This window comes from Coregonus clupeaformis, chromosome 20 (assembly GCF_020615455.1).
Source record: "Coregonus clupeaformis isolate EN_2021a chromosome 20, ASM2061545v1, whole genome shotgun sequence".
In the NCBI taxonomy this organism is placed as follows: domain Eukaryota; kingdom Metazoa; phylum Chordata; class Actinopteri; order Salmoniformes; family Salmonidae; genus Coregonus; species Coregonus clupeaformis.
The window spans coordinates 38,230,110-38,254,478 of NC_059211.1; the positions used below are offsets into that span (position 1 = coordinate 38,230,110).

The window sequence follows — 24,369 nt, forward strand, 5'->3', positions numbered from 1 at the left end:
GGGAGAGGGAGGGAGACAGAAGAGGGGCAGGGTTTGTCTAGACCTATGAATCACTTGTTCCCCCTGGTGAGAGAGATGCTGTGTGATGGTTCTGCCCCAGTTACAGTAGCTAACTCTGGGCTGAACTAGAATATGAACTTACTGTAGACTTACACACTGTGTGTGTACGGGTTTATCTCAAACAAAGCGCATAACATTGAATGGAGGGTAATTCACTCTTCCAGGGTCTTTTTGCTTTACCAGAGAAACCAGCTCTTAGCATCTGTGTTGAGACAGTGTTACAGTGTGTGTGTGTGTGTGTGTGTGTGTGTGTGTGTGTGTGTGTGTGTGTGTGTGTGTGTGTGTGTGTGTGTGTGTGTGTGTGTGTGTGTGTGTGTGTGTGTGTGTGTGTGTGTGTGTGTGTGTGTGTGTGTGTGTGTGTGTGTGTGTGTGCGTGTGTGTGTGTGATGTGGGGGGCTTATTGCTCTTAATAGTTCAGAAGTCACTCTGTAGTCCTGAAGTGGAAGGCCTATTTCCCCTTATTGCTCTCTCACTCGCACTCGCACACGGGCACACACACACACACACACACACACACACACACACACACACACACACACACACACAGGGTAAAATGTCTGTCCTGTTTTCTCCCACTCAGAGACACCCAGTCAGAACAGGACTGTCCAAGGTCCCAGTGTCCTTTATTCCAATTACTCCATCCCTCTTCTTTTCTTCCCCCTCTTCCTTTTCTTCAGTGTCCTTCCATCCCTCCATAGCTCTTTGTAATGTATCCTCTCTTCTTCCTCTTCTGCCTTTTTTAGCTTCTTCTCTTCTGGCTGTTCACAGAGTCCCATCCCCTCTTCCTCTCCCCCTCCTCCTCATAACTCCATCACACCTGCATGCCAGGCTTATTCAGATCCCCGTTCCCCTGACCCCCCCATCATCCCTCCCCCCATATGTCTCTCCTCCTCGTCATCACTGTCCATGTCTTCCCCCTTTCTCTTGCTGTATCTCTCGTACAGCACCATGAGGACACCCATCACCCATGCCGACACGGTGCCGGCGCTGAAGATGATGAAGCCGATAGCGATGAAGAACAGATAGTCCCAGTAGCCCAGGCCCTGGTGGCAGTCTGCCCTCAGCTGCATGCCCACTTCAGCCAGCCGTTGCCCAGACAGCTCCGGAGGCCCCTGGCACACTGTCTGGCCCTCGTCTAGAGAGAGGGAGGGAGACAAGAGAGAAAGAGTTAGCCATCTAGAGAGAAGGAGAGAAAAGAGAGATGTAGCTGTCTGACCCTCGTCTGAAGAAAGTGAGAGAAAAGAGAGACAGTAAGAGGGTTTAAGGAAGGGAGGATGGGGGAGCAAGGGAATAGCATTAGAGAGTAGGAGACAGGCATGGGGAGAGAACGAGAGAATGAGGGTGATATAGCAGCCGGGTCACCCATGATACAAGTCAGTATTCGACGTCCATCCATGTCTGAGGACATTGAGAGATGACATGGAAACTGTCCACTAGGGGCAACAGTGAGCGATGTTACCTTCAAGTAGGTTTTCGTTTTGCTAGGGCGTTGTGGACGGGGATGGTTTTAAGCCTATCCCAAACCTTAACCCTTACCTTAACCATTAGGAGTTAATGCCTAACCTTACGATTTCCGAGTTAATGCCTAAACTTAACCTTAACCACTTCAACATTTGAAGTTTGAGAAACATGGATGAACATATCATTCTGAAGTGAGACTGTGAGAGCTAGTTGGACGTAGAAGGGAGGGAGAGGGGGGAAATAATAGGTATTACCACAATGCAGCATACTCACACACAGACACACACACACAAAGCTGTAATAACCTTATTGATAAATGATCCGTAGACACTATAGATTTCCTCAGGGTAATGCAGGTCTTGGACACATCTAGGACACAGACACATTAGAATGCTCAGCACACACACACAAATACACACACACATGCACGCACGCACACACACACACACTGGGATGAGAATTTGACCAGCCTTCAGAGAAACACAAGACATCTCCAAGGACAGATCGTGTTGTTTTCCTTCTCTTGGCATCTGTTAACAGCTGGCTTCTAATTAAAAAATAGGAAAATTAAACACCAGTTCTCTCTTGCTCTTTCTCTTCTTCTCTCTCTCACCCTCTCTTTCTCTCACCCTCTCTTTCTCTCACCCTCTCTTTCTCTCACCCTCTCACTCTCTCACCCTCTCTCTCACCCTCTCTTTCTCTCACCCTCTCTTTCTCTCTCTTTCTCTCTCTTATTCTCTCATCATTAGATAATTTTTTTTACTGACCTTAAATCAGTGTGTATAATTGACTCATCCTACTGCTCATCACAAGTTAAGGGGCTAAGAGGCTACTGCCATTGCCAATGTCTCTGTCAATCAAACCATTACAGACAATGATGTGTGAGGAGAGAGGAGACCCCTACAGACTGGGTCACCTCTGTCACTGAACGACTCTCCCAGAGAGGGGAGGGGGGAGAGTAGGGAGGGAGAGAGTGGGGGAGAGAGAGAGAGAGAAGTGTCTCATGAGGAAGACTAAGAGAGAACTGGATATGCACTGCCTCATAATTTCATCTCTCTCTCTCTCAATTCCCCTCCCCCTATCTCTCCTCCCTCCACTATCCCTCTCTCATGCATCATTGCATTGACTTGTCCTTTCCAAAAATGTCTTCCTAGACATTAAAGAAGTATGTGTGTGTGCGTGTGTGTGCGTGCGTGTGCGCATGTGCGTGCCTGAGTACATGTGTGCGTGTGTGTGTGTGCGTCACTGCGTGCGTGTGTGTGTCTGGCTGTGAATGGGGTACTGATGGATTCATACTGTTAATGATGTTAATTAAATTGCACTCCTCTTCCAATAACGACAGAGGTCTTAAGGAGGGGGTGAATGATGGAGAGAGAGAAAGAGAGACAGAGAGAGACAGAAAGAGAGAAAGAGAGGAGGATGGACAGAAATTAGCCTATGAATCACACTAGCTCGGACAGTATTTCAGATGGAGGGATAGTATGTGCTACCAGCTCTCACAGTCTTACGTCCATTTTTCTCAAACGTCAAATTTAGAAGTTATTACAAATGTCAAATCTCGAAGTGTTTAAGGTTAAGTTTAGGCATGAACTCTGAATTTTTAAGGTTAGGGTTTTAAGTTCAGGCATTAAATCCAAATTCTTAAAGTTAATCAGATCAGATCAGACATGGAGGGTAACCTACGCGTTCCCTGTCTGGGCAGAAGGTTTGGGATAGGCTTAAAACAAAAATATAAAAAACTACTTTGTATTGCTGGATTCAAACTTTCAACCTTTGGAATCAGAGGCAGATGCTTATGCCCATCTCAGTAGTCATGTAGCATGTATTATAGGGTGTAAATCCACAATCAGCTCTTCCATATAAGATGGACATTCTTAGATTAGTTTAAATGGTTAATCAAGGACATCTATCATATCCAACCTAAATGCATCCTACAGTGGCTTGCGAAAGTATTCATCCCCCTTGGCATTTTTCCTATTTTGTTGCCTTACAACATGGAATTAAAATGGATTTTTGGGGGGTTTGTATCATTTGATTTACACAACATGCCTACCACTTTGAAGTTGCAAAATATTTTTTATTGTGAAACAAACAAGAAATAAGACAAAAAAACTGAAAACCTGAGCGTGCACCCCCCCAAAGTCAATACTTTGTAGAGCCACCTTTTGCAGCAATTACAGCTGCAAGTCTCTTGGGGTATGCCTCTATAAGCTTGGCACATCTAGCCACTGGGATGTTTGCCCATTCTTCAAGGCAAAACTGCCCCAGCTCCTTCAAGTTGGATGGGTTCCACTGGTGTACAGCAATCTTTAAGTCATACCACAGATTCTCAATTGGATTGAGGTCGTGGCTTTGACTAGGCCATTCCAAGACATTTAAATGTTTCCCCTTAAACCACTCAAGTGTTGCTTTAGCAGTATGCTTAGGGTCATTGTCCTGCTGGAAGGTGAACCTGTCACGGTTTCGGCCGAGGCTGCTCCTCCTCCTTGCTCGGGCAGGCTTCGGCGGTCGTCGTCCCCGGAGTACTAGCTGCCACCGTTGTATGTTATCGATGTTCGTTTGGTTTTGTCTTTATTGTACACCTGTTTTCCATTTGGGTTGATTATGTCCCCTATAAGTTTCTCGTTTTGTTTGTCAAGTATTGTGTGTTATTGTTCGCCTGTCATCAGGTGCGGCTCGTCGTTTGTATTTTGTATTTCCTGTCGTCGCACTGTACTGTTTTCGTGCGCTTTGGATTACTTGTGTTTTGCGCATTGTTGCGCATAGTCCGCCTCCTATTTTGTTGAGGCCAGTGTCTCTATATTATTGTGTTCAGTAAAGTCGGTTGGACTTAGCTTCTGTGTCCTGCGTGTGACTCCTCCACCACATCCACATCAGCCACTGTGACAGAATAACACACCATATGGAGTCAGCAGGAGCAGCAGCAGCACCCGAGTCTCTGGAGGAGCGCGTCCGCGGGCAGGACGATCGGATCCATCAGCTCGGGACTGCCCTGCAGGACGTAATTAACACTCTGCACCGATGGGAGACCAGAGGGGTACCCACGCCTCCGCCTACCCTACCATCACCATCGGTCAGTCCTCCCATCGGTGCTCCGGAACCCAGTGGGATTCGGCTCTCGCTCCCGAGGGCGTATGATGGCACCGCTGCCGGGTGTCAGGGGTTCCTCCTGCAGGTGGAACTCTACCTGGCCACCGTACACCCGGCGCCCTCGGGACACGAGAGCGTCTCCGCCCTCATCTCCTGTCTCACCGGCAAGGTGTTGGAGTGGGCCAATGCCGAATGGAGGAGGATAGACGCTGCTACCATCACCTACGCAGAGTTCTCTCGCCGCTTCAGGGCCGTGTACGACCATCCACCTGAGGGGAAAGCGGCGGGGGAGCATCTATTCTACCTCCGACAGGGGAAGAGGAGCGCACAGGAGTTCGCCCTGGAGTTCCGGACTCTAGCGGCGGATGCAGGGTGGAATGAGCGGGCCCTCATCGACCACTACCGTTGTAGTCTACGGGAGGACGTCCGTCGAGAGCTGGCCTGCAGGGATACCCACCTCACCTTCGACCAGCTGGTGGACATGTCCATCCGGCTGGACACCCTGCTGGCCACCCGCGGACGTTCCGAGTGGGGGTCGTCCATTCCACCCTCCAGCACCTCCGAGCCGAGCCCTATGGAGCTCGAAGGTGCTGGCGCTAGAGAGAGGAGGAGGAGGAGCCCGAGGGGGGCTGTCCCCTGCACCAACTGTGGTCGTGGAGGGCACACTGCGGCTAGGTGCTGGGGAGGGTCTCCTAGGGGAGAGGACGACAGGCCACGCACTGGGGAGTCATTCCAGGTGAGTAGGCGTCCCACTTACCCAGAGCTCTCTGTTGTGCACATCTGTTTACCTGTACATTTTCCTCAGGTAGCACCTCATTCCCAGCATAAGGTGCTAGTAGATTCAGGCGCAGCTGGGAATTTTGTTGATCGAAATTTTTGTTTAAAACTAGGAATTCCCCTTCTTCCTGTCGACGCCCCATTTCCTGTCCATGCTTTAGACAGCCGTCCATTGGGATCGGGGTTGATTAGGGAGGTCACAGCGCCACTTAGGATGAGGACGCAGGGGGGTCATGAGGAGACTATTCAGCTATATCTGATTGACTCTCCTGCGTATCCGGTGGTGTTGGGGCTTCCCTGGTTGATTACCCATAATCCTTCTATTTCGTGGCAACAGAGGGCTCTTAAGGAGTGGTCTGCCCAGTGTGTGGGGCGATGTCTAGGTGTTTCCGTGGGGGCGACCTCGGTGGAGAGTCCAAACCAGGTGCCCGCACTGCACATTCCCCCTGAGTATGAGGATTTGGCAATCGTGTTCAGTAAATCGAGGGCGACGCAGTTGCCTCCTCATAGGCAGGGAGATTGTGCGATAGACCTCCAGGCAGGAGCAGCACTTCCACGGAGCCATGTGTATCCTCTGTCTCAAGAGGAGAAGAGAGCTATGGAGACTTACATAGCCGAATCTCTGAGACAAGGATACATACGGCCATCCACATCCCCTGCTTCCTCGAGCTTCTTTTTTGTGAAGAAGAAGGATGGAGGTTTGCGCCCGTGCATTGATTACCGTAGTCTCAATCAGAGCACTGTGAAATACAGTTATCCACTCCCTCTGATTGCGACTATGATGGAGTCATTGCACGGGGCGCGTGTCTTCACAAAACTAGATCTCAGGAGCGCATACAACTTGGTGCGCATTAGAGAGGGCGATGAATGGAAGACAGCATTTAGTACCACCTCAGGTCATTACGAGTATCTCGTCATGCCATACGGGTTGATGAACGCTCCTTCAGTCTTCCAATCCTTCGTGGATGAGATTTTCAGGGACATGCAGGGGCAGGGGTGTGGTCGTGTACATTGATGACATTCTTGTGTACTCTCCTACCCGAGCCGAGCATGTAGCCCTGGTGCGCCGAGTGTTGAGGAGGCTGTTGGAGCACGACCTGTATGTCAAGGCAGAGAAATGTCTGTTTTTCCAGGAGTCTATCTCCTTTTTGGGTTATCAGTTGTCTGCGTCAGGGGTGAAGATGGAGGTTGACCGGGTGTCAGCCGTGCGTAATTGGCAAACTCCAACCACTGTTAAAGAGGTGCAGCAGTTTTTGGGGTTTGCAAATTACTACCGGGGGTTTATCCGGGGTTTTGGACAGGTGGCAGCTCCCATAACGTCTCTGTTGAAGGGGGGTCCGGTGCGTTTGCAGTGGTCAGCCGAGGCGGACAGGGCTTTTGGGAGACTGAAGGACCTGTTTACTTCGGCTCCGGTGCTGGCGCATCCGGATCCCGCTTTACCATTTCAGGTAGAGGTTGACGCGTCAGAGGCCGGTATTGGGGCCGTACTTTCGCAACGGTCCGGCACGCCACCTAAACTCCGCCCCTGTGCTTTTTACTCCAGAAAGCTCAGCCCGGCGGAGCGAAATTATGAAGTAGGGGACAGGGAGCTGTTAGCCGTGGTACAGGCCCTAAAGGTGTGGAGGCATTGGTTTGAGGGGGCTCAACACCCTTTTCTCATTTTGACTGACCACCGTAACCTGGAGTACATCCGGGCAGCTAGGAGATTGAACCCTCGCCAGGCGCGGTGGAAAATGTTTTTAGCCCGGTTCGTATTTAAGATCACGTACATCCCTGGGTCCCAGAACGGTAAGGCAGACGCACTGTCTCGGCGGTATGACACGGAGGAGAGGTCCGTTGAGCCCACTCCCATACTGCCGGAGTCTTGTCTGGTGGCACCAGTAGTGTGGGAGGTCGATGCTGAAATCGAGCGGGCGTTGCGTACCGACCCTAGTCCTCCACAGTGCCCGGTGGGTCAGACGTACGATCCGCTCGAGGTTCGGGATCGACTGATATATTGGGCTCACACGTCACCCTCCTCTGGACATCCTGGTATTGGCCGGACTGTGCACTGCCTTAGCGCTAAGTACTGGTGGCCAACGTTAGCCAGGGATGTGAGGGTTTATGTCTCCTCCTGCTCGGTGTGCGCCCAGTGTAAGGCGCCTAGACACCTGCCCAGGAGTAAGGTACAACCCCTGCCCATTCCACAACGACCATGATCTCACCTCTCGGTGGATTTCGTCACAGACCTTCCCCCCTCGCAGGGGAATACTACTATACTGGTCGTTGTGGATCGGTTCTCTAAGGCCTGTCGTCTGCTCCCAATGCCGGGTCTTCCTACTGCCCTACAGACCGCCGAAGCACTATTCACCCACGTTTTTCGGCACTACGGGGTACCCGAGGATATAGTGTCTGATCAAGGTCCCCAGTTCACCTCCAGAGTCTGGAGAGCGTTTATGGAGCGTTTGGGGGTCTCGGTGAGCCTGACCTCGGGTTACCACCTGGAGAGTAATGGGCAGGTGGAACGTGTGAACCAGGATGTGGGTAGGTTTCTTAGATCTTATTGCCAGGGCCGGCCGGAGGAGTGGGCGAGGTATGTTCCCTGGGCAGAGATGGCCCAGAACTCTCTCCGCCACTCCTCAACCAATCTAACCCCTTTCCAATGTGTGTTAGGTTACCAGGTTCTGGCACCGTGGCAGCAGAGCCAGATCGAGGCTCCTGCGGTGGATGAGTGGGTGCGGCGCTCAGAGGAGACGTGGAACGCTGCACACGTCCACCTGCAGCGGGCTATCCGTCGTCAGAAAGCGAGCGCCGATCTCCACCGCAGTGAGGGGCCGGTGTACGCACCTGGTGATCGAGTCTGGCTCTCTACCAGAAACCTACCCCTCCGCCTGCCCTGCCGGAAACTGGGTCGGCGGTTTGTGGGGCCTTTTAAAGTCCTGAGAAGATTGAACGAGGTGTGTTACAGGTTACAACTGCCTAGTGATTATCGTATTAACCCCTCGTTCCATGTGTCTCTTCTCAGGCCGGTGGTAGCTGGTCCACTCCAGGACGATGAGATCAGAGAGACTCCTCCGCCCCCACTGGACATCGAGGGGGCTCCGGCGTACACAGTTCGGTCCATCTTGGATTCGAGACGTCGGATGGGGGGTCTCCAATATCTCGTGGAGTGGGAGGGGTACGGCCCAGAGGAACGGTGCTGGGTGCCGAGGAGGGACATCCTAGACCCGTCTCTCCTGACAGAGTTCCACTGTGGTCAACCCACGCGCCCTGCTCCGCGTCCTCCTGGTCGTCCCCGAGGCCGGGGTCGGCGCACGGCTGGAGCCGCGCGTCAAGGGGGGGGTACTGTCACGGTTTCGGCCGAGGCTGCTCCTCCTCCTTGCTCGGGCAGGCTTCGGCGGTCGTCGTCCCCGGAGTACTAGCTGCCACCGTTGTATGTTATCGATGTTCGTTTGGTTTTGTCTTTATTGTACACCTGTTTTCCATTTGGGTTGATTATGTCCCCTATAAGTTTCTCGTTTTGTTTGTCAAGTATTGTGTGTTATTGTTTGCCTGTCATCAGGTGCGGCTCGTCGTTTGTATTTTGTATTTCCTGTCGTCGCACTGTACTGTTTTCGTGCGCTTTGGATTACTTGTGTTTTGCGCATTGTTGCGCATAGTCCGCCTCCTATTTTGTTGAGGCCAGTGTCTCTATATTATTGTGTTCAGTAAAGTCGGTTGGACTTAGCTTCTGTGTCCTGCGTGTGACTCCTCCACCACATCCACATCAGCCACTGTGACAGAACCTCCGTCCCAGTCTCAAATATCTGGAAGACTGAAACAGGTTTCCCTCAAGAATTTCCCTGTATTTAGCGCCATCCATCATTCCTTCAATTCTGACCAGTTTCCCAGTCCCTGCCGATGAAAAACATTCCCACAACATGATGCTGCCACCACCATGCTTCACTGTGGGGATGGTGTTCTCGGGGTGATGAGAGGTGTTGGGTTTGTGCCAGACATAGGGTTTTCCTTGATGGCCAAAAAGCTCAATTTTAGTCTCATCTGACCAGAGTACCACATGGCTTTTGGCGAACACCAAACGTGTTTGCTTATTGTTTTCTTTAAGCAATGGCTTTTTTCTGGCCACTCTTCCGTAAAGCCCAGCTCTGTGGAGTGTACGGCTTAAAGTGGTCCTATGGACAGATACTCCAATCTCCGCTGTGGAGCTTTGCAGCTCCTTCAGGGTTATCTTTGGTCTCTTTGTTTCCTCTCTGATGAATGCCCTCCTTGCCTGGTCTGTGAGTTTTGGTGGGCGGCCCTCTCTTGGCAGGTTTGTTGTGGTGCCATATTCTTTCCATTTTTTAATAATGGATTTAATGGTGCTCCGTGGGATGTTCAAAGTTTCTGATTTTTTTTATTTATAACCCAACCCTGATCTGTACTTCTCCACAACTTTGTTCATGACCTGTTTGGAGAGGTCCTTGGTCTTCATGGTGCCGCATGTTTGGTGGTGCCCCTTGCTTAGTGGTGTTGCAGACTCTGGGGCCTTTCAGAACAGGTGTATATATACTGAGATCATGTGACACTTAGATTGCACACAGGTGGACTTTATTTAAGTAATTATGTTACTTCTGAAGGTAATTGGTTGCACCAGATCTTATTTAGGGGCTTCATAGCAAAGGGGGTGAATACATATGCACGCACCACTTTTCCGTTATTGATTTTTTATACTTTTTTGAAACAAGTTATTTTTTTTATTTCACTTGACCAATTTGGACTATTTTGTGTATGTCCATTACATGAAATCCAAATAAATATCCATTTAAATTACAGGTTGTAATGCAACAAAATAGGAAAAATGCCAAGGGGGATGAATACTTTTGCAAGGCACTTATTGCCTTTTTATCTTTATCCAACAAGGTCATGAGGCTGTAGCTGAGGACAGGTGTCTAATACTTCTATCTCTGTTTGGACATGTGTGTGTGTGTATGTGTGTGTGTGTGTGTGTGTGTGTGTGTGTGTGTGTGTGTGTGTGTGTGTATGTATGTGTGTATAGTACGTCTGTGCGTGTGTTTGTGCATGTATGCGTGTGTACGTGTGTGTGTGTATGTATGTGTGTATAGTACGTCTGTGCGTGTGTTTGTGCATGTATGCGTGTGTACGTGTACGTGTGTGTGTGTGTGTGTGTCAGGGACTCGCTCTGAGGTTAATGCAGGTCAGGATCAGACAAAGCAGATCAGATCAGACACGGAGGGTAACCTAAGCTTTCCCTGTCTGGGCAGAAATAGACTGGCACATGATGACGTTGAGTTAGCTGGGCAACATTATGCAAGTTATTATTCAGATTAGGCAGGATTTGCTTAGTCCTTACCTTGCCCCGGCACACCACACAGACAAATACGAGGTTGACCAACTCGGCTCAGTTGGTCGGAGCAAAGGTCCAAGATATGTAGTTGCAGCTCATGGTATGGTTTTGGTCCTTTGTCATTCCGCAACTTGTTATTGATTGTGAACCTATCAGATGATTGACATAGTATTGGAACTGTAACCCTCATGGCAGGGTTACTTCTTTGGCTGGAGCAAAAGCCTTCACTCACACCAGCTCTTTATGGTTCTTCCTCGTCTCCCTCTCGCTCATCCTCTTTCCTTTTCTCCTTTTCCTCCCTCCCTCCCTCCCTCTTTCTCTCCATCTCTCTCGCTCTCTCCAGGGTGTATTAGATCACATGGCTGTCCCTCGCGTCACTCTCTGTCATAATCTGTGACGGGCCTTGTTCCGCTGACGACCCGTCATCTCTCGCATGCACGCACACGCACGCGCACACACACACACACACACACACACACACACACACACACACACACACACACACACAGCTCATTACCAGTCTGCTTCAGCCCTAGGGGAGAAGGGATTGCTATGCCCCCTTACCCCCACCCCCATCCACACACCACATAACAGCCACCACTCAACTGGCCCATCTCATCTTTATTACAAACAGACGCCCCAGAATGGATGGTCCACTGTCTGTTTCTCTCTTTCAGTCTATCTCCCTCTGTCTGTTTTTCCTCTGTCTATTTATCTCTCTCTCTTTCTGTCTAGCTCTCTCTCTCTTGCTCTCTCTGTCTCTGTCTCTGTCTCTGTCTCTGTCTCTGTCTCTGTCTCTGTCTCTCTCTCTCTCTCTCTCTCTCTCTCTCTCTCTCTCTCTCTCTCTCTCTCTCTCTCTCTCTCTCTCTCTCTCTCTCTCTCTCTCTCTCTCTCTCTCTCTCTCTCTCTCTCTCTCTCTCTCTCTCTCTCTCTCTCTCTCTCTCTCTCTCTCTCTCTCTCTCTCTCTCTCTCTCTCTCTCTCTCTCTTTGTCTGTCTAGCTCTCTCTGTCGATCTATCTCCCTCTGTCTGTCTCTGCCCACGTAGAGAATGAACTAAACCACTGTGGGTGCTTCACTGTCAGTATCTCTCTGTATGACACAACCATGAGGAGACTGACTTATACAACAGCTCCCACACTGAAGAGGCTTTCAGCTACTCCATACTACTGCTAAAACACAACACCAGTTAGAATGACTGTCTGACTCCTCTTCTATCGTCACACTTAACTGAAAACCACAGCACAGGTTAGAGAGAGAGAGAGAGAGAGAGAGAGAGAGAGAGAGAGAGAGAGAGAGAGAGAGAGAGAGAGAGAGAGAGAGAGAGAGAGAGAGAGAGAGAGAGAGAGAGTAATCTTTCCATGGCCTCAATTTACTCAAACCCTACTGGAAAGCTGTGACAGGACTGGACTATACAATTATCGCCATTACCATAGTATGGTTGGATGGCTGATCATGAGTAGAAGTAGAAGCAGTGATTATTAGTAACTCACATTCATAGACTGAATTGTACACCAATCTACATACATTTTTAATCTATAAAATCCAGCAGGAGCCACCTGTCCCCTCAGCCCTAGCAGTTGGCAGTGCTGTAGTATCATTATTAACATGACTCATCCCAGTAAACCATAATTGGTTCTGTGAAAGGTCCCAGAACATTCGTTAGGTCGCAGCAAATGTTCTCATAACACAGAAACTGTCCAGTCGTGCTGTTGATTATACAATGTTTGTATAAATCATTCGCCTGATGTTGCAAGAACATTCCTAGAACCCATTTAATCTGTTCTTTAAAGGTTCCCAGAATGTTTCATTAGGTTGTGGGAACAGTCTGGTGAGAACATTCTGGGGACATCACAAAAGATACAGTATGTTCCCAAAACACAAAATCTGTCCAGTTGTGCAGATGATTCTACAATGTTTATTTTAGGGTGCAAAAAACATTCACCTGATGTTACAAGAATGTTCCTAGAAAACATTTCACTATAACAATATGGAAGAAAATGAAACATATTCTACAAGATCCCAAAACTATTCAGAAAAACACAACTTTATGGAACAATCCTTGGATAGCTTTTCAGAATTCACAGATAAATTGGTCCCATGGAAAACTAAAGGCATAGAAACCGTAAATGACTTGGTAACAGGAAATACATTTATTTCCATGACAGAATTAAAAAGTATTTTGGACTGACCAATGTAGATAGTCTCAAATACATGCAACTTAAAAGTTACATATCATGACATTTTGATTGGAAATCTTTTGGACATCAGAGCAACCTTGAGAGAATCTTATTTGAGTCAGAAAAGGATGTTCATATGATAGAGAAGATATACAAAACCTTGCAGAGAGCACATCCAAAAAGCATAGGGAAAAAATATTAACTATTGGAACCAAGACTTAAAAATAACTGATATTGACACAAGATGGAGGGAAAGATGGAGCATAACTAATGAAATTACAGTTGACGAAAATGTACGCTTAGTCCAGTATAAACTAATGTATAGAATGTATTATACATCAGACAAATTTCACAAATTCTACAGCACAATGGTGTAAAACTAATAATTACTTAACAATCCATGCTTTCTGGGAACGCTATAAAGCCTGGAAGTTGTGGGCAGAGCTAGAAATTTGTAAACGTACTTTTAATCCATCTGTCTGCATATTTCCAGACACGGCATATGGGGGTGTAAAGATATACCCGATGGGTTGGACGATTCTCTTCTCATCACTCATCTTGAAAAAACGCATACTAAAATCGTGGAAATTAGTCAATGCGCCATCATTAACACAATGGAAAAATCGAATGATTTATTATTTAAATATTGATAGTGCGTGGCTACGGAGAGAAAACAAATGGTGCAGTTTCTGGCCATGTGACGGAAAGTGACGCGGGAGCTGGAGATGAGGGTGTGTGCTAGTGGGTCTGGGCAGGTGTGATATAGTTGATGTTTGTATGATGTTGTCGTTTGTATGTACACCACCGTTTTGATGTCTTCACTATTATTCTACAATGTAAAAAATAGTAAAAATAAAGAAAAACCCTTGAATGAGTAGGTGTTCTATGTATATGTTTTGTATTGTTTATAAAATATTAAATAAAATGTATATTTTTTAAAAGAACACCTGGTCTAAGTTCTTTAAAGGTTCCCAGAACATTGAGTTAAGTTATGGGAGTTGTCTGGGATGTTGCAAGAATATTCTTGTGATATTCACATAGGTTGCACAGAACATTCCCCCAAAGTTGCACAATGTTCCATAATTTCCGTTTTTATGACGTTAATAGCATATTTGCTTTAGGCTTAACAAAATATTCCTTTGATGTTCACGCAATATACAATTTACATTGTCTTGGAAGTCCGCATAACATTTCAAGAACATTTAGAAAATGTTATATTTACAGTGCATTTGGAAAGTATTCAGACCCTTTGACTTTTCCACATTTTGTTACGTTACAGCCTTGTTAAAAAATTGATTAAATAGTTTTTTCCCCCTCATCAATTTACACACAATACCCCATAATGACAAAGCTAAAACAGGTTTTTAGAAATGTTTGCACATTTATTACAAATAAGAAACTGAAATATCACATTTACATAAGTATTCAGACCCTTTACTCAGTACTTTGTTGAAGCACCTTTGGCAGCGATTACAGCCTCGAGTCTTCTTGGGTATGACGCTACAAGCTTGGCACACCTGTATTTGGGAAGTTTCTCCCATTCTTCTCTGCAGATCCTCTCAAGCTCTGACAGGTTGAATGGGGAGCGTCGCTGCACAGCTATTTTTAGGTCTCTCCAGAGATGTTCGATCAGGTTCAAGTCCGGGCTCTGGCTGGGCCACTCAAGGACATTCAGAGACTTGTCCCGAAGCGACTCCTGCATTGTCTGTACTTTGCTCCGTTCATCTTTCCCTCGATCCTGACTAGTCTCCCAGTCCCTGCCACTGAAAAACATCCACACAGCATGATAATGCCACCACCATACTTCACCATAGGGATGGTGCCAGGTTTCCTCCAGATATGACGATTAGAATTCAGGCCAAAGAGTTCAATCTTGGTTTCATCAGACCAGAGAATCTTGTTTCTCATGGTCTGAGAGTCCTTTAGGTGCCTTTTGGCAAACTCCAAGGGGGATGTCATATGCCTTTTACTGAGGAGTGGCTTCCGTCTGGCCACTCTACCATAAAGGCCTGATTGGTGGAGTGCTGCAGAGATGGTTGTCCTTCTGGAAGGTTCTTCCATCTCCACAGAGGAACTCTGGAGCTCTGTCAGAATGACCATCGGGTTCTTGGTCACCTCCCTGACCAAGGCCCTTCTCCCCCGATTGCTCAGTTTGGCCTAGGAAGAGTCTTAGTGGTTCCAAACTTCTTCCATTTAAGAAGGATGGAGGCCACTGTGTTCTTGGGGACCTTCAATGCTGCATAAATGTTTTGGTACCCTTCCCCAGATCTGTGCCTCGACACAATCCTGTCTCTGAGCTCTACGGACAATTCCTTCAACCTCATGGCTTGGTTTTTGCTCTGACATGGTTTTTGCTCTGACATGCACTGTCAACTTTGGGACCTTATATATACACAGGTGTGTGCCTTTCCAAATCATGTCCAATCAATTGAATTTACCACAGGTAAAGTTGTAGAAACATCTCAAGGATGATCAATGGAAACAGGATGCACCTGAGCTCAATTTCGAGTCTCATAGCAAAGGGTCTGAATACTTATGTAAATAAGGTATTTCTGTTTTTTATTTGTAATAAATTTGCAAACATTTCTAAAAACCTGTTTCGCTTTGTCATTATGGGTTACTTTGTGTAAATTGATAAGGAACAAATATAATTGAATCAGCATGCAAATGTGTAGCTCCTTAAAGCAGTTTGGAATACATTCCCAATGTTTCTCTCTAGATTATTGGCAATTGACATTTGAGAACTGTATTGTAAGTGATATAGAGACACATGGCATTTTAATTTCATTCATAGGACATTTGAACAGCATGTAACATTACAAACACAACCATATGTTTTACAATTCACATGTGCAGATTGTCAACGTATAAAGTGCAAAAAATAAACATGGTTAAAGAATATGTGGGATTGAACATGTAATCTTCAGCTCTGCAGCCAGACACCCTGGACTCACTCCAATTCGCATACTGCCCCAACAGATCGACAGATGACGCAATCTCTATTGCACTCCACACTGCCCTTTCCCACCTGGACAAGAGGAACACCTATGTGAGAATGATGTTCATTGACTATAGCTCATTGTGGGACTGAACATCTCCCTCTGCAACTGGATCCGGGACTTCCTAACGGACTGCCCCCATGTGGTTAGGGTAGGCAACAACACATCCGCCACGCTGACCCTCAACACAGGGGCCCCTCAGGGATGTGCTCAGTCCCCTCGTGTACTCCATGTTCACCCATGACTGTGTGGCCACGCACGATTCCAACACCATCATTACGTTTGCAGACAACACGGCGGTGGTAGGCCTGATCACAGACGACAATGAGACAGCCTATAGGGAGGAGGTCAGAGACCTGGCAGGGTGGTGCCAGGACAACAACCTCTCCCTCAATGTCAGCAAGACAAAGGAGCTGATTGTGGACTACAGGAAACGGAGGGCCAAGCACGCCCCCTTTCATATCGACGCGGCTGTAGTGGAGCGGGTCGAGAGCTTCAATTTCCTCTGTGTCCACATCACTAAGGATCTATCAAGGTCCACACACACCAACACAGTCGTAAAGAGAGCAAGACAATGCCTCTTCCCCCCCTGAACAGGCTGAAAAGACTTGGCATTCAAAAAAAAGTTATACAGCTGCACCATTGAGAGCATCTTGACGGGCTGCATGGCCGCTTGGTATGGCAACTGCCTGGCATCCAACCGCAAGGCGCTACAGAGGGTAATACGTATAGCCCAGTGCATCACTGGGGCAAAGCTCCCTGCCATCAAGGATCTCTGTGGTCCTCTGTAGCTCAGCTGGTAGAGCACGGCGCTTGTAACGCCAAGGTAGTGGGTTCGATCCCCGGGACCACCCAAACACAAAAAAAACACACAAAAAAATAAATAAATGTATGCACGCATGACTGTAAGTCGCTTTGGATAAAAGTGTCTGCTAAATGGCATGTATATATATATATATACCAGGCAGTGTCAGAGGAAGGCCCTAAAAATGGTCTCCAGCCGCCCAAGTCTTAGACTGTTCTCTCTGCTACCGCACGGCAAGCAGTACCAATACACCATGTCTGGAACCAGCAGGACCCTGAACAGCTTCTAACCCCAAGCCATAAGACTGCAAAATAGTTGGTTAAATATACTGAACAAAAATATAAATACAATTTCATTGACGTTACAGTTCATATGAGGAAATCAGTCAATTGAAATAAATTCATTAGGCCCTAATCTATGGATTTCACATGACTGGAAATACAGATATGCATCTGTTGGGCACAGATACCTTTAAAACAATTATTGTCACGGTAATTTTGTGCATTCAAATTGCCATCGATAAAATGCAATTGTGTTCGTTGTCCATAGCTTATGCCTGCCCATAACATAACCCTACTGCCACCATGGGGCACTCTGTTCACAACGTTGACATCAGCAAACCGCTCGCCCACACAATGCCATACGCGTGGTCTGTGGTTGTGAGGCTGGTTGGACGTACTGCCAAATTCTCTAAAACGATGGTAGAGAAATTAACATTAAATTACTTGGCAACAGCTCTGGTGGACATTCCTGCAATCAGCATGCCAATTGCACGCTTCCTCAAAACTTGAGACATTTGTGGCATTGTGTTGTGTGACAAAACTGCACATTTTAGACTGGCATTTTAAGGTGCACCTGTGTAATGATCATACTGTTTAATCAGCTTCTTGATATGCCACACCTGTCAGGTGGATGGATTATCTTGCAGGGATGTAAAATGTGTACATCTTAGAGAAATAAGCTATTTGTGCGTATGGAACATTTCTGGGATATTTTATTTCAGCTCATGAAACATGGGACCAACACTTTACATGTTGCGTTCATATTTTTGTTCAATGTTGATAACCAAATAGCATGCAGAATTTAGAAATGCGGAATTTAGACTAACTGTAAAAAAGTAAAACATTGTGTAAAAATTGACTGTTCAACTTTTTTGTTTTTATGCACTTGATATACAGTGGGAAAAAAAGTATTTAGTCAGCCACCAATTGTGCAAGTTCTCCCACTTAAAAAGATGAGAGAGGCCTGTAATTTTCATCATAGGTACACGTCAACTATGACAGACAAACTGAGAAAAAGAAATCCAGAAAATCACATTGTAGGATTTTTAATGAATTTATTTGCAAATTATGGTGGAAAATAAGTATTTGGTCAATAACAAAAGTTTCTCAATACTTTGTTATATACCCTTTGTTGGCAATGACACAGGTCAAATGTTTTCTGTAAGTCTTCACAAGGTTTTCACACACTGTTGCTGGTATTTTGGCCCATTCCTCCATGCAGATCTCCTCTAGAGCAGTGGTGTTTTGGGGCTTTCGCTGGGCAACACGGACTTTCAACTCCCTCCAAAGATTTTCTATGGGGTTGAGATCTGGAGACTGGCTAGGCCACTCCAGGACCTTGAAATGCTTCTTACGAAGCCACTCCTTCGTTGCCTGGGCGGTGTGTTTGGGATCATTGTCATGCTGAAAGACCCAGCCACGTTTCATCTTCAATGCCCTTGCTGATGGAAGGAGGTTTTCACTCAAAATCTCACGATACATGGCCCCATTCATTCTTTCCTTTACACAGATCAGTCGTCCTAGTCCCTTGGCAGAAAAACAGCCCCAAAGCATGATGTTTCCACCCCCATGCTTCACAGTAGGTATGGTGTTCTTTGGATGCAACTCAGCATTCTTTGTCCTCCAAACACGACGAGTTGAGTTTTTACCAAAAAAGTTATATTTTGGTTTCATCTGACCATATGACATTCTCCCAATCCTCTTCTGGATCATCCAAATGCACTCTAGCAAACTTCAGATGGGCCTGGACATGTACTGGCTTAAGCAGGGGGACACATCTTGCACTGCAGGATTTGAGTCCCTGGCGGCGTAGTGTGTTACTGATGGTAGGCTTTGTTACTTTGGTCCCAGCTCTCTGCAGGTCATTCACTAGGTCCCCCCGTGTGGTTCTGGGATTTTTGCTCACCGTTTGTGATCATTTTGACCCCACGGGGTGAGATCTTGCGTGGAGCCCCAGATCGAGGGAGATTATCAGTGGTCTTGTATGTCTTCCATTTCCTAATAATTGCTCCCACAGTTGATTTCTTCAAACCAAGCTGCTTACCTATTGCAGATTCAGTCTTCCCAGCCTGGTGCAGGTCTACAATTTTGTTTCTGGTGTCCTTTGACAGCTCTTTGGTCTTGGCCATAGTGGAGTTTGGAGTGTGACTGTTTGAGGTTGTGGACAGGTGTCTTTTATACTGATAACAAGTTCAAACAGGTGCCATTAATACAGGTAACGAGTGGAGGACAGAGGAGCCTCTTAAAGAAGAAGTTACAGGTCTGTGAGAGCCAGAAATCTTGCTTGTTTGTAGGTGACCAAATACTTATTTTCCACCATAATTTGCAAATAAATTCATTAAAAATCCTACAATGTGATTTTCTGGATTTTGTTTTCTCAATTTGTCTGTCATAGTTGACGTGTACCTATGATGACAATTACAGGCCTCTCTCATCTTTTTAAGTGGGAGAACTTGCACAATTGGTGGCTGACTAAATACTTTTTTCCCCCACTGTAATCCCTACTTTGAGACGCTTGATATGGTCCCCCCCTGTCTTATTTTTTAAAAGATCTGAAAAGAAGATCCTAGATCAGCACTCATAGTCTTGGATACCTTGTAAATATGGGCCCAGAAGTATGCAGCATATAAAGTGATGTTGAATAACCCATTTAGCAGTATTTCTAAGGCTAAAACAGAAACAATGAATTCCTGATTGACCATACTGCCATGGCTATATACTGAAAAAATAAGATGTAGTAGAGCTTTGCTGGTGGCGCAGAGGATAAAAGACCTGGCTTGAGAACCAGGCATTGCAGGTTGTCAATATATAAAGCATAAAAAATATGGTTGTGTTTGTGTGATTAAATGCTGTTCAAATGTCCTGTAAATGAAATGCCGTGTAATTAAAATGCAGTGTGTCTATCTCACCTTGTAGTGAGCCTACAATACAGTCCTCAAATGTGAATTGCAGTTCAATGTAGCGAGACACATTTTGGACATCTATTCCAATTTGCTTTAGGGAGCTACAAATTTGCATGCTGAGAATATTGTGCTATTAGTAGGTAAAACTTCAATATAACACTTTTGACATTTTCTTGAAATGTTCTGAGGACCTCTAAGACAAGGTAAAATGTATATTGCGTGAAAATCAATGGAATCTTATGTTAAACCTAAACCAAATATGCTATGAACGTCATCGGAACATTCTGCAACATTGTGGGAATGTTCTGTGCAACCTTCATGAATATCACAAGAATATTCTTGCAAAAACAAAGACAACTTCCATAACTTAATGGAACTTAGACCAGGTATTCTGTCAACATTCTTACAACATTAAGGTAATGTCCTATGCAACCTAACTTAAACATTGTATGAATGTTATCACAACTGAGCATATTTTGTGTTTTGGGAACCCAATCTAATTAAATGTTCTGGGAACCTTTGAACTCAGTCCTGTCAATATTCTTGCAACATCATAGGAATGTTTTGTGCACCCTGATACAAACATTATCTGAAAATGTTTACAACTGAAGAGTTGTAGTGTTTTGGGAACCTATCTCCCCACAATGTTCCCACAACCTAAATAAATGTGTTATGAACTTTTAAACGTTAAAAAAAAAGTATTCTGGGAACGTTCTTATAACATCAGGTGAATGTTTTTTGCACCCTAAAATTAACATTGTATAATCATCCGCACAACTGAACAGTTTTTTTGATGTCCCCACAATGTTCCCACCAGACTGTTCCTACAACCTAATGAAATATTCTGGGATCCTTTAAAGAACAGACAAAATGTGGTCTGGGAACGTTCTTGTAACATCAGGTGAATGTTTTTTGCACCCTAAAAGAAACATTGTTTAAAGTCCCCTGTTTAGGCCTCCCGAGTGGCGCAGCGGTCTAAGGCACTGCATCACAGTGCTTGAAGCATTACTACAGACCCAGGTTTGATCCCAGGCTGTGTCACAACCGGCCGTGACCGGGAGTCCCATAGGACGGCGCACAATTGGCCCAGCATTGTCCGGGTTAGGGGAGGGTTTGGCCGGGGGCGCTTTACTTGGCTCATCACGCTCTAGCGACTCCTTGTGGCGGTCCGGGCGCCTGCAGGCTGACTTCAGTCGTCAGTTGAACTGTGTTTCCTCCGACACATTGGTGCTGCTGGCTTCCGGGTTAAGAGGGCGGGTGTTAAGAAGCGCGGTTTGGTGGATCATGTTTCGGAGGACGCATGACCCGACCTTCGCCTCGCCCGAGCCCGTTGGGGAGTTGCAACGATGAGACAAGATCGTAATTGGATCGCAATTGGATATCACGAAATTGGGGAGAAAAAGGGGGTAAAGAATTAAGACAAATAAAACATGTGGACCTGCGTGGTTCTGGTACCGGTTCTGACTGACATTTTCACCTATAAATCGATCTGTGGACACCGTAGATCGAAATGGCTTGCATTAAGCGATAGCCCTAGTTCCCATTGACACCGTAGTGTATTTACTGAGCCTGTGTGATGTGGGATGTGAAATCTGAAACTACTTGAAGCTGGGATGTCCCTCCTACCATTTAATTCGCTCTTCCAACTGTCCATCAACCCCTGGCTGAACCCTACGTCACAGCCACCAACAAAACACATGCCAGCATTCCTTACATTGTAGAGTAGCAGGAGAGAGTGGTTTCATCACGGTAGCACATTCAGAGATCAATTTATAGCTATTCATCTAAAATAATTCATAGATTTGAAACAAAAAACACTTTCTGTTTGTCATAGATGGACAATATTAATATGAGATGAAAGGTGAGTTCCTAATGATTTCAGAAAGCCAAGCTAGAGCTCTGTGAGACGTTCACAAAAATGGGGGAAGACATTTTGATCAAGAGAGATCTTTAGAAAATATGCAAATTTTCTCTAACACTAAACATACAAGTATGTATTTACAGTTATAAGGAAGGGGAAATCTTATAGTTAGTCATTTTATAATTTTACTATACTATATTTAGAATGCATATAAGTCATAATTTCAAGCCTTATTCATACAGTTTTGTTGAAAAGGAAATACATCATATAAAAAAATATATTTGTACTGTGTAGTTGAGCTTGTGTCCTCAAAAGTGACTACACCTCAGCAATGTATAACTATTTTTACCAGAAAGTGAGATTTCAACCTTTCTTGTAGTATGCAGCATTACTAGTTATTGTTTATAAATAATGACTTTTGGGGATTACGTAGATTACATTTTCAATTACATTTAGTTCCATTTAACTGAATAATCATCCGCAAAACTGGACAGTTCTTTTGTGTTTTGGGAACATGTCTTTTGTGATGTCCCCACAATGTTCGCACCAGACTGTTCCCACAACCTAATTAAACATTCTGGGAACCTTTAAAGTACAGCCAAAATGTGTTCCGGGAACGTTCTTGCAACATCAGGCGAATGTTTTATATAAGCATTGTATAATAATCAGCACGACTGGACAGTTGTTGTCTTATGAGAACACTTTCCGCAACCTAATGAATGTTGTGGGAACTTTCACAGAAACAATTTTTGTTTGCTGGGAAAACATTACTGGTACATTACATTACATTACCTGGAAACCTAATGAGAACTTTTGGGGAAGGTTCTGCAGTGGTTGTTACAGATGTTGTGCACAACATTTTAGGGAATGTTAGGAGAACATTCCAAGGATATTTAATTTAAAACATAAAAAAAGATGGGATGGGATGTTATCATTCTAATGTTAGATAAAACCCTACCTTAATAGGAATCGTAGCTAATGTTCTTGGAATGTTTGATGGAATGGCTATTATTACTATTAGGACACTGGACAGTAGTGCCACTGTCATACTATAATGGCCCTGTGAAGTATGCCACCTTCAAATGACCAGTCCCAGGGCTATGTCTCTGTGTGTGCGTGTGTTTGTGTGTGTGTGTGTGTGTGTGTGTGTGTGTGTGTGTGTGTGTGTGTGTGTGTGTGTGTGTGTGTGTGTGTGTGTGTGTGTGTGTGTGTGTGTGTGTGTGTGTGTGTGTGTGTGTGTGTGTGTGTGTGTGTGTGTGTGTGTGTGTGTGTGTGTGTGTGTGTGTGTGCGTGCGTGCGGCGTGCGTAGGTGCGTGTGTGAGTATGTGCGCGCAAGTGTGTGTATGCATTTGTGTGTGTCCAGGGAGCAGGTCAGTAAATAGTAGGAGAAATAAGAGCAGTGCTGATCATGTTTTCTATTTCCCTGGGTTGTTACCTTGCTGCTGACCTCCATCTGAGAGTGGCTCATGTGTTCAGTGCAACAGACAGTCTGTTTGTGTTGAACTGGTAATGAGGTCATATTGTTTGAATTCTGGAGCAATAATTTATCTTCAAAACATAACAAACAAGATCATTATCCATAATCAGTTATACATGCACGCACGCACACACTCACACCCGCATGCACACTCTCTCCCTATCTCTCTCTCTCTTTCTCTCTCTCTCTCGCTCTCTCTCTCTCTCTCTCTCTCTCTCTCTAATCTAGAGTAAAGTAGTCATTGGTAACTGGACTAATAAGGAGAGATGCATAAAGTTACATAACATGAACCTGAATAAACATACATGTCCCATACTGCTACTACAGGCTCAATACTGCTTGGCTCCATAAATAATAGGAAAATAAGAGTTCCCGGCAAATGCATTTGGTATCACATTCGGCTTGCTAGAAGACTGATCACCTCTCATACTGTCTCAGACGACCTTGATCCCTGACCTCTGACCCCTAACCTGAAGTCTGACCCCAGGTTTACAACAGTCAATGTCACAACCAGCATATCGTGGTCTACTGGTGAGTTAGAAAGGGTCATTGGTTCTGTTGAGGTCTAAGTACTGTCAACACTGGACTGTCTGACCATTAATGTTAGAGTGGGTTGGTGCTGATTGCTGTTGCGAACAAGAACCTCTAATAGCCTACTGCTTTAGTACCAGCACTTATTATGAAATACAATTGAATGTCAGTGTGACACCTTTTTCCAGTTCTGACGGCCGGTATGGAACCTGGGACATCTGAGTATAGTAGCCGACTACAGAATGCTAAATGAGTGTGTATGCTGCAGAGTAGAGTGATGTCAATACTGCTGAGTCTACACTGAAGCAGCTATGACTCAGGATCAGACACACACACACAAACACACACACACACACACACACACACACACACAGACACAGACACACACACACACACACTCGTTTTAGCAGTTTTAGATGGTTACACATGATCTCCTTCCATTACTGTGTGTGTGACTTTGACAGAGTGAGCAGTGCCAGTCGCAGGGGTGTGAGGAGAGAAGCATCTCAGGACCAGACCAACCGAATCGACACTCACTGAGCACTTACACCAAAGAGCCTCTATGTGTGTACAGACAGACACACTCATCATACAAACAAGCAAGCTAGTAACACACACACAAAC

At 45.7% G+C, this 24,369-nt stretch overlaps 1 protein-coding gene across 1 annotated transcript in view; it reads right to left on the reverse strand.

Moving 5' to 3' along the window:
• Nucleotides 1-890: 890 nt before the first annotated feature.
• The window catches only part of LOC121532903 (leucine-rich repeat-containing protein 52-like), a 29,681-nt gene continuing 6,202 nt past the window's right edge, over nt 891-24,369 (reverse strand). Inside the window, exons 3-4 of the mRNA XM_041838698.2 lie at nt 1,277-1,282; nt 891-1,195 (exon numbers count right to left, since the gene is read on the reverse strand). Of these exons, the coding sequence (XP_041694632.2) occupies nt 891-1,195; nt 1,277-1,282 (311 nt within the window). The remainder of the gene's footprint in view (nt 1,196-1,276; nt 1,283-24,369) is intronic.